Consider the following 14,110-nt stretch of genomic DNA (forward strand, 5'->3'; position numbering starts at 1 on the left):
TAGAAAAAAAACCTACCACACATAGGGGTCGACCCAGGGAAGCTAAACGAACGCACCCATAGTATGCCGAAACGGAGAATTTCCGTGCGGCGTGATTTTGTAATTGCGATAGGAAATAAAAATGATGTTCTACCATCATATGGAGCTCACTTTTAATATTAATAATAATCTCACGAATCAGTCTAGAAATAATGTCAGTATTTCCTGCCAACTATAGCTTCGCTTGTACATAATATTGCATGGATGTCCTACATCTAAGTAAGACCTCAATGGCTGGTCTTTTAAAACGAGCGTGTGCCCGTGAAAATGTTTGTGAACAAAGAGGAAAACAGCTGCAAGTACTAAAGTTGAGAAAGCATCAGTTTATTTAAACAAAGTCCTAAATCCATGTGATATCTGACCCTCATTAAAAGCAACTGCTGCTTTATGATTGGTCTGTTACCCGTGAGTTAATAACCATGCTTTATGATTGGTCTGTTTACGCTTAAAAGCGTAAGCTTACGCTTAACAGACCAATCATAAAGCTTGGTTATTAACTTACGCGTAACAGACCAATCATAAAGCAGCAGTTGTCCACACGTAAGAGGGCGATATTTAACACAACCAGGTCTAATTTGGTTATTAACTTACGCGCAACAGACCAATCATAAAGCTTGGTTATTAACTTACGCGTAACAGACCAATCGTAAAGCAGCAGTTGTCCACACACGTAAGACGGCGGTATTTAACACAACCATTAATTTTTCACCTGCAAACAAAATACCACCGTTAAACCAGCATTGCGCCCTCTTTTTTTGTGTTGGTGCAATAATTAAAAACACAGTCTACAAGCTAGCAGCTCAGCTCAACTTCAATTTTGAAACTTTGAATTTCTTCATAATTTCTTCACTTTTTTGGCAGAACTTTTGCCATTTCTGTGGGTACAAAGTACCATCTCTTCACGAGGGAATCCCAAAAAAGAATTGATCACAAGGAAGGTAAGCAAACACTGTCACTGCGCTGCGCTCACTCGGCAGGCAGAGATCCAAAGATTCCCTTTTCAAAATTTGAATAGCATCAGTTATTGATATTAATTTAGCATGTTTCCTCATAATGTGGGGTACAGTGTACAATGTATGTGTTTTTGGACCATCTTAAAGTAATTCATCTCAACGCCGAGGGTAAGAACTATCAACAACAAAAACACAAGACAACAAAAACACAAGACATACTTTTTGGCCCTCCTCGTGAACAAGATATGCAAAAGTCTTTAAAAAAATCAAGGCTTTCTGGTTAACAATCTGACACTGATATTGATAAATTAATGTTAAACTCGTTCAGGTACAGCCAACTACATGGAACGTCAGGGTGCCACTATCAACAGAGTCACTTCATCATTTGGACCATCTCCAACCTTCAAGGTAGAAAAAAGTGATGCAAGTTTTGCAGAAAGTGCTGCAAGATTTCACTTTGATCAACTACAGGAGAGAGGACAATGGCAAGATAGAAGGCTGGTGGCCTTGGCTAAACTCAAACATTTAGGCCTAATGAATGCTATAAAGAGTGACTCTTTGTGAGTTTTACCCTATACTCCACAAGCGCAACTGACTGGGTAAACTGTTTAAAATGATTTGGGGTTCAAACAAAGAAATATTTACTGGGATAGGATGGGACTCAAACCAATGACTTCCGGATTGACGCACCGGCACTCAACTAACTGAGCTATCTAACCCTATTTTGGCTGTTTCTCTCTATTGTCAATATCTTTGTTCGGGGGTTGCTGGTCAGAAGCCATGCAACCATTAACTGCCGTCGTGTAGCCAGGGATCACACCGAAGTTACGATACCTGGGAAGGGGCAGCTAGGGGATCGTCAACATAGGGCTAGATAGCTCAGTTGGTAGAGCGCCGGCATGTTAATCCGGAGGTCGCTGGTTCGTGTCCCACTCTAGTAAATTTTTATTTGTTCACCCCAAATCATTTTACCCAGTCAGTTTCCTTTATGGTGTATAACGTAAACGTCTGAAATAAAAAGTTGAGTCTACTTCAAAGGTGATCCCCTGGCTGCCGCTTCCCAGGTTGTACGGTGTCTTAACTTGGGTGTGATCCCTGGCTTGCACTGCAGTAAACGGTAAAAGGCATGCTAACCTTCCGGTGCTTACCACACAAAAATAAATGACATCACAATGCAAATCCATGGTAAACACGTAATATGGCCGCCCAATTTTCTGCTAACCTGTGAAATACACTAAGGCTTAAGCAAATGTTTCTGCTACAGTAAGCACGCAAATTTGCTTATCACTAAGCAGTGCTATGAAATTGGGCCCTTGTCTCAAATGACATCAGTAATTTATTACTTGTTATTTCTTTTACCTGCAATCATTAGTTCATACCTTGCAAAATGTCATGTAAATGTTTTTATAACCTCTAAAGGAATTTTTCGCACAAATCTAATTTAAAATGGTCAATGCTGGAAAGATTTGTCAATCTTATTCTAAATAAATAAAAAGTTTATTAAAGTAACCTGTTTTCAGTGTGTTTTAATTTTTTTGAAGGAAGTTCATTCTGCTTAAAGATGCTATGTCAGATTTTTGGCCCCAAACATTAACAAATATTTTTGTTTTGAGTAAATTATATTATTATTATTGGCCTTACAACAAATACTACTAAAGAAGACTTTGGAAACAGTTCAAAATAAACGTTTTTTTCTACTCAAACACTTTTTTTTTTACCGGTCAGGGGGGGGGGTGAAACATTCAAGAGACAGCATTCACGAGTTCTATTTCCTGTAATTTAATCATCAGTTTTACTAAAGATAAAATCACAGATTGTAAAATAAATGTAGAACTTGACAGTACAGATTTATAATGGTAATTAATTCAAATACAATAATGTTCATAAATTTCCGGTTAGCAAAACATACCAAAATAATAATGAAACATCAAAATGAATAAGAATGCTATTTTTTTTTTCTGTTTAATTGTGCTAAGGCTATATTGGCCTTGTACACTTTTCCAGGTAAAAATTCATAAGTACACAAGGCTATCCTTGTACACATTTTCAGTCAAAATAAGTAAAAGTACACAAGGCTATGAGCTATAGCCTTAAATAATGCATAACAAATTTTCAGGCAAAACTTGCGCTATACACCAATAGCCTCATGTACACCTTTTCTCTTGAATTGATTGAAAAGTACACAAGGCGTGTACAAGGCGTATGTACTTTAGCCCGGGTATATCAAATTTTGCCCTAAAAGTAAAATGCAATGTAGATTATAGCCTTGTGCATTTAAGGCCAAAATTTGATGCATTGTTACACTTTCAAGCAAAACTATAGCCTTGTTATTTTATGGTGTATTTTTTCCAAAAATTAAGTCCAGTATTTGATATTAATTAAAAAATAGATAAATCATGACTGTTGTACCAAAATGACTGTTGGCCCTTAAGCAACACGGTGTAGTTTACAAAAATACATTGGCCCAAAGTTATTCTTTAAATTTGGTAAAACCAACTGACCGTGTCTTATGTTGTCACTGAAGTGAAATATGTGACCTAGACACTGGGTCAAAGGTGAGAGGTCAACTACAGCAACCTCTATGTTGATCTCTGTTTGACAATGATAGAGGGCGCTCTCTACAACGGCATCGTTCTGTTGATTTGATAATGAGCAAGTTGAATAGATGACATCACCACCCGGCTTCACCGCTTGTAAACCAGCGCTGAAGAAAAGAAGAAGATTTATACAGATTGAACATTTGTATGAATCACTGACAATAATTATACCTTAACGCAAAATAGCCTGAATTCTTTTAATGTTTTTTCATAATAAATTACCTCTTTCACAAAAATATTTTCAGAGGGAGCCGTTTCTCACAATGTTTTATACTGTCAACAGCCTTTTTATTGGTCGTTTCCAATTGATTTTTAATGCAAACATTTATTTTAAGTAATTACCAATAGTGTCCAGTGCATTTCTAGCAAAACATTTTTGGAAATAAATAAGAAGTTTCTATTTACCAGAGGAGATCCGATTGAAGTTTAGGAAGTTGCCATCGTTCATTTGTTCTATTTACAGCAAAGATACTATTAGTATTATTACTGGCTGATAACCTATCTGTTGTACAAGGAACATCAACCAAAACCTGCACAAATAATAACAAAGATAAGATAAAGATAAATTGTAAACAGCAAATCCTATTTTGATGATCTATTGTCTGTTTTTTTGATTGACTTTATAGGGCTAATGCAAAGGACAAAGTTTTTTTTTTTAAGGCAGAACAATCAATTTGAAAAGAATAATTATTTGAAATGTTTTACTGTTAATAAGCAGACATAATAACGAGGAACCCTAGATGTGGGGCTCAAACGAAAAGCAATGTTGATTGTCAAAAGAATCAAGAATAATGTTAATCCTTAGGTACACAGAATAATTTTTTAATAACGGGTTTAACAGTGTTTTTCTCAAATTTTTGCAATAGTGCCCCCTGTTGAACATCACATCATCAAAAGCTCAACAAACGCTCTTAACAATACAATGAGGGCAGTACGTGAAAATATGGGTCAAATTTGTGAAGTCAAAGTTAGTTAATCATGTCAAATGGTATAACAAAATACCTTATCATAGGTGTCTGGTTCCATGGTTCCCCATTCACATCCATCCTCAGCAGTTATTCTTACATCTAGATTACTCTCATCGAATCCAATATAAGACCTCAGGACTGACTTAAGACGACGCCTTCTTGAAGATTCGCATTCATTAGCGACTAATCCTCCTACAAGAGGAATAAGAAATATCATTATCAACTCATGGTGCATAGGGCTACACGTAGGTAAGATGTTTCACTGATAGAAATTTGCATCAGGGATAAGGAATATTCATTTTGGTTTTACCCGGCCGAATAAGGGAATAACAGTGAGAGGACCTTTGTTGGTTGATGGACGCTGTGAACGAACCCGACTCCGGTTTGGTCCGTTTACAGCGGCCAGCCATCAACCCGGTCCTTTACCACATAGTGAAGACCGGGTCCTCACACTGTTATTCCCATTAATGAATACCTTTTCATGAAATACAAATGGTTAAAACTGTCAAAATGTGAACTAAATTTCTTTGCGTTCCTGTTGTACTCATGTTCAAGGGCCCTATTTTACAGACTTCAACTGTGAGCTCTGCTAATAATGTAAACACGACCATGGTATATTATATTGATGGGTTTACAATGTATACGCACACACCTATTACATCAAAATTGATACATTTTCAGCGCGTTATAACAACCAAGAGTGTCCAGTGCCTTCAAGTATTGTGAACTTACCTATAAACATTGTCTGAGTAATTGCCAATGTTTTACCCCCAGGAGCTGCGCACATATCTAATACAACATCTCCAGGCGATATTCCCAATGCAATCACAGGTAAAACAGATGCTGCATCCATTGCATAATACTGAAGGAAGACACCGTGTGAATCCATCTTAGATGCTGGGAATCGGTTTGTGTTTATATCCTCAGGGATAAAACATCTTAGATGTTTACTGATCGATAATGGTTTCTGTATGCGTTTGATTTCTGTTTCCGGAACTACAGAAGTGTTTAGTTCTGTATTTCTGATGGCATCAGAGCTTAATAAGAACTCCATCTTTGCTTCGTATCCGGGAGCAACGATGTATTGTTCCTCCAGAGACGACTGTTTATCAGCTAGCATAGTTTCTTGCCGTGTCAAATTCTCAGATTCAATTCTATTTATATCAGTGTGCTCTTGAAATAAACTAGAACTGTCTTCCAAGACTTGATTGGAATCTAAGTCCGTATGTTCAGAGTCTGATATCAAGGAATCTTCCTCCATTGTGTCTTGAATGTGCATCTTCTCTAATTCTTCTGCGACAGGTTGAATAAAGTCCTTCGCTCCAAGTTTCTTCATCAGTTCTTCTGTTTCTTCCAAAAGACAATAGTTGTTGATAAGAGCACCGTATTTCTGAGATGAAAGTAAACCAAGTCTTATGGAGGGCCAAGCGTCACCAAATTGATGGCAGTAGTTATCGTCAAAATGTTTCAGAGCGTTAAAGGACGGCTCCATCTTCCTTTGTGTATGTGGCTGTCAGACAATATTGAATAAGAATAATAAAGTTTTGTTTTTTCTCTTTTAATAAAAGTTTTATATTAAATATTAGACACCACAACAGAATCTGACCGGGTAAATGTTTATAAATGAATTGGGGTTGAACTAAGAAAGTCAGTTGTTTTATAAATACATCCCCTGGCTGCCTCTTCACTCCAAACAGACTGCCAACATTAGTTGTGATATCGTAACCCTCCTGCCGCCAGCTATACGTTATCGCAACTAGCCAACATAGGCTACATGTAGATTGCTCAGTTGGTTAAAACGGTCGCACTAAATACCGACAACTCACGACCCCTCACGACAACTCACAACAACAATTTTTAATGCACTTTAACAGAACATTTGGACGTAATTCAACCGTTAAATATGTGCACAAGAGTCATATGCATCTAAATCACTTTCAAATTGTTGAAAAAATCGTATTTTTAACTGTAAAAAAGGTGTTTTTTACCCCAAATTTAGTAACGAACGGAAATATTCGCCATTTTGTCTTTCGACGTACCTGGACGATTCTATTACACCGCAGGGGGCGAGGTAATTTCTGAGGGCTGAGTTTTATTTTTTCGTTTTGGTTTTAGCTGCTGATTTTTTCTTTCTTGTTAGTAACTAAGCCGCCACTCTGGAATTCGAAGTTAAAAGGGGAAACTTAAATATAATATTGTTTTAAACTCCATGAAATACATTTTTTTAAAAGGTAAATAATCATCTTGCATATAAAATTGTATCACCCCTGCGATATAATAGAATTGTCCAAGTGCGTTGAAAGACAACATGGCGGATATTACCACTCATTACTAAATTCGGGGTAAAAAACACCTTTTTTTACAGTTAAAAAGACAATTAATCAACAGTTTGAAAGTGATTTGGGTGCATATGACTCTTGCGCATATATTTAACAGTTCAACTGTTCTGTTAAAGTGCATTTAAAAATTGTTGTCGTGAGTTGTCGTGAGGGGTCGTGAGTTGTCGGTATTTAGTGCGACCCGGTTAAAATGGTAGAATGCTGGCAAGTTTAATCTGGAGGTTGTTGATATGGTTCGAGTCCCACTGTAGTCAATTGGTCTCTGTTCAACCCCGAAGTCCTTTAACATTGTTCAAATCACAGCTGAAAAAAGTGAAAGTATACTTTTATTTTATAGCTCCATGAATAGACCCCGTATGTATGAGAGGTGAGTAACTGGTAACTGGTATTGGTAACTGGGAGTCTGGGACGCTGTTGTCCTTTTTATGAAATTGATCATTATCAGATATTCCATAATAATGACAAACTTTAAAAAAAAAGGAGTACAGTGCCCAAGTTACCGGGTCTACTTTTATAATTAGTTTACTTAGAATTGATTATGATGGGTGACTTTTTTAAAGTTGTCATTATTTGTCTACTTTCAATGTGTGTTACCTAAACAAATCGAATTCAATGCATTGAAAAGTCAAACCACAAAAAACACTTAAGACTTACAACATGCCATTTCTTCTTAGTTTTTTTCCACCTTCTTGGAACATGAATCACATGACAAGCTTTTCCTTTTCCTTGAAGAAAACTTGCCCCATACCGCAACAACGACATTCTGACCCAGTGACCTCAAAAGATCAAGAAAGCCGAGCTCAAGGAGAGATGATAAAACACGTGTTCACACTGTGTCTGTTGTTTTGACCTCTACACTTTAACCTACTTCTCCAGTTTCCCTGACGTTTACCAAACCAACCAATCAACAGCCGCGTTATAGAACGCTACGACACGTCATTTTATTTACAGTATGTCTGGTACCCATTTTATGTGTACGGATATTTAGTAAATAATATACATTGTTGAGTAGCAGACTACTTGTTCATTTTGTCAAATTTGTACACAAACCAATGGACGGAATGACGATGGGCAAGTAATTAATTGTCATTTTGTCACAACTCCAGAAACCAAAAGGACAGAGATGGACAGGCAGTATTCAAGGAGAAGTCCAGGTAATAATGCATTTGTGTTTGATTATAATTTATGGCCAAGGGATGTTCAGATCTTAAACCGAAATCAATTACAAGTCAGCCACACCACAGTCAGTACACACCCAAAACTGTAAATGATACATGTAATAATTGTAAACAAACGACCACCCATCATCATGCCCATTGATTGGTTGCATACATCTGTACATATACACTTCATTCAATCAAACAAGTTACAAAATCATTCAAAATTCAACTAATCATTAACAATATAACATGATTAATCATAATTACAGTGCCAGATTTCCACAGAAGTTGGTAGGGGGGCTACACGAAATAAGATATGTAAAATTATACAATTTGTTTAAATGATGATTTATCGTTTATTGGATTATACAAAATTAATCTTGCAGGGAATACAAATTTAAAAAAACTGAACACTGTGAAAACGATCGAAGGTAGGAATTTAGGAATGAGTAGTAGGCACAGACAAAAACATTTGGATAAATTGTAGTAAAGATTTAATGGATGCTTTCTTTTTATTCCCAGCTGTGAAGCGTTTAATGAAGGAAGCTCAAGAGCTGAGTGAACCGACAGAACAATGTTTTGCACAACCGTTGGAGGTAAACAAATAAATTAACCCACATGGCTTAATAGAGTTAGAGGCATTGCATGGTGCTGTACTGGGAATTAGTTTTCGGTAGGGAAGGTAGTGCGTTATTCTCTACCAATTGACCAACCAGGCTCATATAGTGGTTAAACCCATGCCTACATTCCTACAGACTGTGACTTAATACAGACTGACTGTGAAGGGGGTAACTCCAGCAGTAAGCCCCAGGAGTAGGTGGCAACATGTCCCTGGTTTTCATATCTGTGACAAGGAAATCTATCATTCTAGTACTTTTGTTTTCTTTCCATTGTACAGGACAATTTATTTGAATGGCACTTTACAGTGAGAGGTACACCAGACTCGGACTTCCAGGGCGGGGTTTACCATGGACGGATCACTCTACCACCAGACTACCCCATGAAACCACCAAGTATCATGCTCCTAACGGTAAGTAGGAAACCACATCACCTTATAGACAAGATCTAAGATGAATTGGTAGAGAGTTCAAGATGCGAGGCACAGCTGAATAAAAAGACCTGTCACGCCAGGAGTGTAGAGACTTGGGTTCATTGTTGAGAAGCATGGAACTGGATTGAAAATTCCTTGACAGAGTGTAAAACTTGAAGTAGTTCTGAGATATAGTGGGGAGCCTTGCTGTAAAGTGCTTTATTGTGGTATAATTGCAGCGTTGATTGATGTTTGTATGTTTGTTATTTCTCAGCCGACAGGTAGATTTGAAGTGAATACCAAGATCTGTTTGTCAATATCTGGACATCATCCCGAAACATGGCAGCCATCTTGGAGCAGTAAGTTCTTAATAACAATATTTATTGTTAAATTACTTTTGTTGTTTTGAACAAGGTTGTTTTTGATCCAAGTTATTTGATCCGATGTAAATTCTGTTTGTTTTTCAGTTCGGACCGTTATGCTTGCCATTATTGGGTTTATGCCAACTAAAGGAGAAGGTGCCATTGGATCTTTAGACTACACTCCAGAGGAACGGAAACTTCTGGCTAAGAGGTGACATTAGAATGAAGCTATAAATGGCTATGACTTTCAATATAACTGTTAAGCCAGTAGTCATAGCCATACTTGGATCTCTTTGGCTAGGGTAGTTTGGTCTGATGTTTGGCCAGTTTGACTTGAAAACTTTGCTTCACTTTTAATAGATGGTACCCACTACTGTGAAATATAGGATCCGAACTGCCTCTAACTACCGGGCAATCTGGTGGTCTAGTTGGTCAGACACTGCTCTAGAGTTGCAAAGGTTGTGGGTTCGAGTCTCACCTTATTTCTTTCACAGAGTTGGGGAAAGTACCAAGTATATAGTGCTTACACACATGAGTAAAATCAAAAATAATATTCAATAAAGTAACAAGCTTTTATTTAAAGGCAGTGGACACTATTGGTAATTACTCAAAATATTTATTTGCATAAAACCTTACTTGGTGACGAGTAATGGGGAGAGGTTGATGGTATAAAACATTGTGAGAAACGGCTCCCTCTAAAGTGCCATAGTTTTTCGAGAAAGAAGTAATTTTCCACGAATTTGATTTCAAGACCTCGGATTTAGAATTTGAGGTCTCGAAATCAACCATCTAAACGCACACAACTTTGTGTTTTTTCTTTCATTATTATCTCGGAACTTCAACGACCAATTGAGCTCAAATTTTCACAGGTTTGTTATTTTATTCATATGTTGAGATACACCAAGTGAGAAGACTGGTCTTTGACAATTACCAATAGTGTCCACTGCCTTTAAGGCATTGCACAATGTGACAATGTCAAATGAAACCCCTTACTGTTCTGACATCTTTCTTGTTGTAATGATTTGATAATCTTCTTGTGTTTTTGTTTAGGTTTTTGGTTTTTGGTTTTACTGCACCTTGAACACCCAGCAGGGTGGATATGTGCGCATTACAAGTCTTATTATTATTATTTCATTTTATCACAGCATGCAAAAGAAAGATCTCATTTTCCTTTGTGCCGGTAACTCCTCGAGCCGGGCTACGTCCCGTAGCCTTAGATCTCAAGGGTCTTTCTCAGGATCCTCGCTGTTCCCAAAAGCGCTGCCTTCTGTAATAGATCTACCCTCACATTTGTCCCTATTTCATCTAGATGTTTCCCCAGTGCTTTGGGAATGGTGCCAAGTGCTCCAACCACCACGGGGACTACTTTTACCTTTACCTGCCAAATCTTACGAAGTTCCCTGGCCAGGTCCTGGTACTTCTCGATCTTTTCCATCTCCTTCGAAGCTACCCTTATATCACCTGGCACCGCTATGTCAATGAGATGACACATCTTCTTCGTCTTATCTAATAGCACAACATCCGGACGCCTATGTTGTATAACATGATCGGTCTGAATGTTAAAGTCCCATAGGATCTTGACCTGGTCGTTCTCTACAACTTTCTCCGGAACATGGTCGTACCATTTCGCAAGTACTTTGACACCATACTTCTTACACAGATCCCAGTGAATTATTATTATTATTATTATTATTATTATTGATTTTACAGATCCCAGGAATGGATGTGCCCAGCCTGTAAGCTTGCCAATAAAGCAATCCTTCCAAAAGAAACATCAACAGAGAAGTCTCGAGAGACTCAGAGAGAAGCCGCCGAGATTGCTTCTCAGATCAGCTTCAAGGTAAGATTTGCTTTCTTTAAGATGTTTCTTAAAGGCACTGGACATGTTTATTAGTCAAAATAAATATATCTATAAGCATAAAGACTTACAGCTTATGAGCCATGGAGAGTTGTTAATAGTATAAAAACCATGTGAGAAACGGCTCCTTTGAAACAACATAGTTTTTGAGAAAGAAATAATTTCTCACTCAAATGCTTGAAGACTTTTATAGGAATCTGAAAGCACACACATTGTGCAACAAGGGTGTTTTTCTTTCCTTATTCACTTGCAACTTTGATGACCAATTTTCACAGATTCATTTTGTATGCATATGTTGGGATACACCAAGTGGTCTTTGACAATTACCAAAGGTGTCCATCCAGTGGCTTTAAATAAATTTCTTCCAGAACCAACATTTTACAAATTCTAAGACAATGTGCATCTCTAAATGTTAACTCTTTAATCCCCTCCCTCACAGAAAGAAGATGACAAGAAGTCTGATGGGAATGCTTCCAGTAATCCATCCTCAGCCTCGGCCTCAGCTCAGTCAGCGACTAATCCCAGTACCTCGCCAGCTAATCCCAGTACCTCGCCAGCTAATCCCAGTACCTCGCCAGCTAACCCCAGTACCACTAATCCCTACGTTGCGTTCAGTCAACAAGCTGCAGCTATGGGAATGCAATTCCAGCAACCAATGTTCCAATATCCACAGAACTTTCCAAATCAACCAACTGTTCCTTCCAGTCAGGTGACCAACCAACCTAGCCAATCAGAAAACAGCTCAACTGCAGCTAACCAATCACAGAGCACAGCACCCCAAGTGGTGAATAATAATGAGCTAAGACAACGTGTGACGAGTCAGGGTGCAAACCAGACGACACAACCCCGGACGGACCCCCAGAGAAACCCAAGGGGTAATCAGGACAATTCTGGAGGTAGATGGGCGCTAGTATTGATGGTATTCTTGACCATTATTATGGTCTTGCTACTTTGTAGACGACTCTACGTCACATATGAATATAAGTTCCAAACTGGAGATTTGTAATGACTTCCAACACATTGAATGTAAACAACAAAAAGTAGGCCAAGTAAACCATGCTTACCAAAATAAGGCTACCTATCAAACTACCATGTCACATTGTACAATTTGTAACTGGTATTCTGCCTACTTCTGCTGAGCAGAAATTTTGTAAGCAATATTTTCTGCTTAAGCATCTCTCTATCTATGAAAATGGGCCCTGTTCAGACAGAAGAGTAAATGCAGTAGACACAAATTGATTTCATCAATCAAGGCTTGAATTAAAATAGCTCTGTGGTCAAATGTACAATTTGAACCCTAGTAATAATTTTTTGTTTTTTTGGACTTGGTATAGTTATTGTCACTTTTCTTTTAATCGTAACATTTGTTTGTTTTTCCCCCTTCAATATCTGGTTAGTTAAGTTACGGTTTTTAAAGTTTACTTTAGTGTCTGATGCTTGTTGTTTTACTTAATTAAATGTATCACTCTGGCTTTGAAATCAAAGTTTCATGTTTAGTTATTTTAGTTCTGCCCAAACTATTTTGGATGAAGCTGGCAGACCTGTCTCTCTAGTAATAATAGACCTTGGTTCTGATGATGATACACATCAGTCTGCAGGTAAAAATAAAATAATATTCTTTAACCTGATGCAAATTTATTATCTGCTAAACTCATGCCAAAGTTTCTTTGCCACTTTGATATGTTTGCCACACCTCTGCATAATTGTCTGAAACGCAGGAGTCCTGCGTTTCAGATAGTTCAGGACCAAGTAATAGCATGTAAGTAATGCAGTAAACAAACATTGACGCCTTAGTACAACAGGGCTCAATTAGTTTAGGGGTACAACACTTACAGTTATCCATTGGTCCAATGTTCAGATCCCTTTTTTTCTCTTGGTTTTTAAAATGTTTCATTTAAGATGTTCAGAGACAAAAAGTTTCAAAATTGTTACATTTAGAGGGCTTTATGTTGCTACTTGTATATTGATTTTGTTCTTTTCTAAGAAGCATTTCCAAAAATGTACGTCTATTATTGATTCCTCTTAAAGGAACACGTTGCCTTGGATCGATCGAGTTGGTCTTTAAAAAGCATTTGTAACCGTTTGTTATAAAATGCATATGATTAGAGAGATATTTTAAAAGTAGAATATAATGATCCACACAAGTTTCACTCGAAATTGCATGGTTTTCCTTGTACCTCGTCGACTAACACGGTCGGCCATTTATGGGAGTCACATTTTTGGAAGGAAGGATATTTTGGGGGGGTTGGAGGTGATGGGTTTGGGGAGAGAGCTACGGGGTAGTCAAATTTTTGACTCCCGTGTAAATGGCAGACCGTGTTAGTAAGCAAAGTAAAAGAAAATTTCGAGGCAAATTTGTGTGGATCTACTTTTAAATTATCTTTCTAACCGTATGCATTTTATAACAAACGGTTTCAAACGCTTTTTAAATACCAACTCGACCGATCCAAGGCAACGTGTTCCTTTAACATACCTGTTAAATTTTATTTGAAAAATTAATTTGATTTATTTATGAAATTAAAACTGTTTTTTTAAGAGTTCTTCCAAAATGAAAATACTTTGCAAACCTATCGGGTTTGACAAAAATAACATTTGCAGTAACTATTTTGCTCAGTGCACACTTGTAATTTTAATATTAACCAAATTATCAAGCTATTGTTACAATGTACAATAAAGTTCATGAAACTGGATATTAACAAACGACTTTTGTAGTCTGCTTGTCCAATCACTTTGATTCTTAGAAAAATATAAATAAACATTTAGTTATAGATTGAGCAAGTCTCAAAATCACAACTTCCTAATTA

General features: G+C 37.3%; 3 protein-coding genes across 3 annotated transcripts; 2 read left to right on the forward strand and 1 right to left on the reverse strand.

Annotated features, from left to right (window-relative positions):
* Nucleotides 1-180: 180 nt before the first annotated feature.
* LOC117297088 lies at nt 181-1,855 on the forward strand. Its single transcript, XM_033780222.1, has 3 exons — nt 181-346; nt 901-977; nt 1,321-1,855. The coding sequence occupies exons 1-3, from the start codon at nt 240-242 to the stop codon at nt 1,554-1,556; spliced, it is 420 nt and encodes a 139-aa protein (XP_033636113.1). The 5' UTR covers nt 181-239; the 3' UTR covers nt 1,557-1,855.
* A 1,138-nt stretch (nt 1,856-2,993) lies between these two features.
* Nucleotides 2,994-7,735, reverse strand: LOC117296587 (5-methylcytosine rRNA methyltransferase NSUN4-like). The gene is made up of 5 exons (XM_033779606.1): nt 7,551-7,735; nt 5,290-6,067; nt 4,592-4,749; nt 3,995-4,119; nt 2,994-3,696 (listed from the first exon to the last, which is right to left on the reverse strand). Exons 1-5 carry the CDS (start codon nt 7,656-7,658, stop codon nt 3,420-3,422), a joined length of 1,446 nt encoding a protein of 481 aa, XP_033635497.1. The 5' UTR covers nt 7,659-7,735; the 3' UTR covers nt 2,994-3,419.
* Nucleotides 7,736-7,929: 194 nt separating this feature from the next.
* Nucleotides 7,930-12,406, forward strand: LOC117297033 (ubiquitin-conjugating enzyme E2 J1-like). Its single transcript, XM_033780154.1, has 7 exons — nt 7,930-8,050; nt 8,579-8,652; nt 8,955-9,086; nt 9,361-9,445; nt 9,554-9,659; nt 11,159-11,288; nt 11,746-12,406. Exons 1-7 carry the CDS (start codon nt 8,020-8,022, stop codon nt 12,310-12,312), a joined length of 1,125 nt encoding a protein of 374 aa, XP_033636045.1. The 5' UTR covers nt 7,930-8,019; the 3' UTR covers nt 12,313-12,406.
* The last annotated feature ends 1,704 nt before the right edge of the window (nt 12,407-14,110 follow it).

The sequence above is a fragment of the Asterias rubens genome, chromosome 11 (assembly GCF_902459465.1).
Source record: "Asterias rubens chromosome 11, eAstRub1.3, whole genome shotgun sequence".
Lineage (NCBI taxonomy): Eukaryota > Metazoa > Echinodermata > Asteroidea > Forcipulatida > Asteriidae > Asterias > Asterias rubens.

Coding starts and splice junctions, on each gene's coding strand:
- LOC117297088 (XM_033780222.1), top strand. CDS start 240: ATGGATGTCCTACATCTAAGTAAGACCTCAATGGCTGGTCTTTTAAAA. Junction 347..900: donor AAACAGCTGCAAGTACTAAA/GTTGAGAAAGCA, acceptor CTTTTTTGGCAG/AACTTTTGCCATTTCTGTGG. Junction 978..1,320: donor AAGAATTGATCACAAGGAAG/GTAAGCAAACAC, acceptor AAACTCGTTCAG/GTACAGCCAACTACATGGAA.
- LOC117296587 (XM_033779606.1), bottom strand. CDS start 7,658: ATGTCGTTGTTGCGGTATGGGGCAAGTTTTCTTCAAGGAAAAGGAAAA. Junction 6,068..7,550: donor CTAAGAAGAAATGGCATGTT/GTAAGTCTTAAG, acceptor ATTGTCTGACAG/CCACATACACAAAGGAAGAT. Junction 4,120..4,591: donor AACCAGACACCTATGATAAG/GTATTTTGTTAT, acceptor TTATTTGTGCAG/GTTTTGGTTGATGTTCCTTG.
- LOC117297033 (XM_033780154.1), top strand. CDS start 8,020: ATGGACAGGCAGTATTCAAGGAGAAGTCCAG. Junction 9,087..9,360: donor CAAGTATCATGCTCCTAACG/GTAAGTAGGAAA, acceptor GTTATTTCTCAG/CCGACAGGTAGATTTGAAGT. Junction 9,446..9,553: donor ATGGCAGCCATCTTGGAGCA/GTAAGTTCTTAA, acceptor TTTGTTTTTCAG/TTCGGACCGTTATGCTTGCC.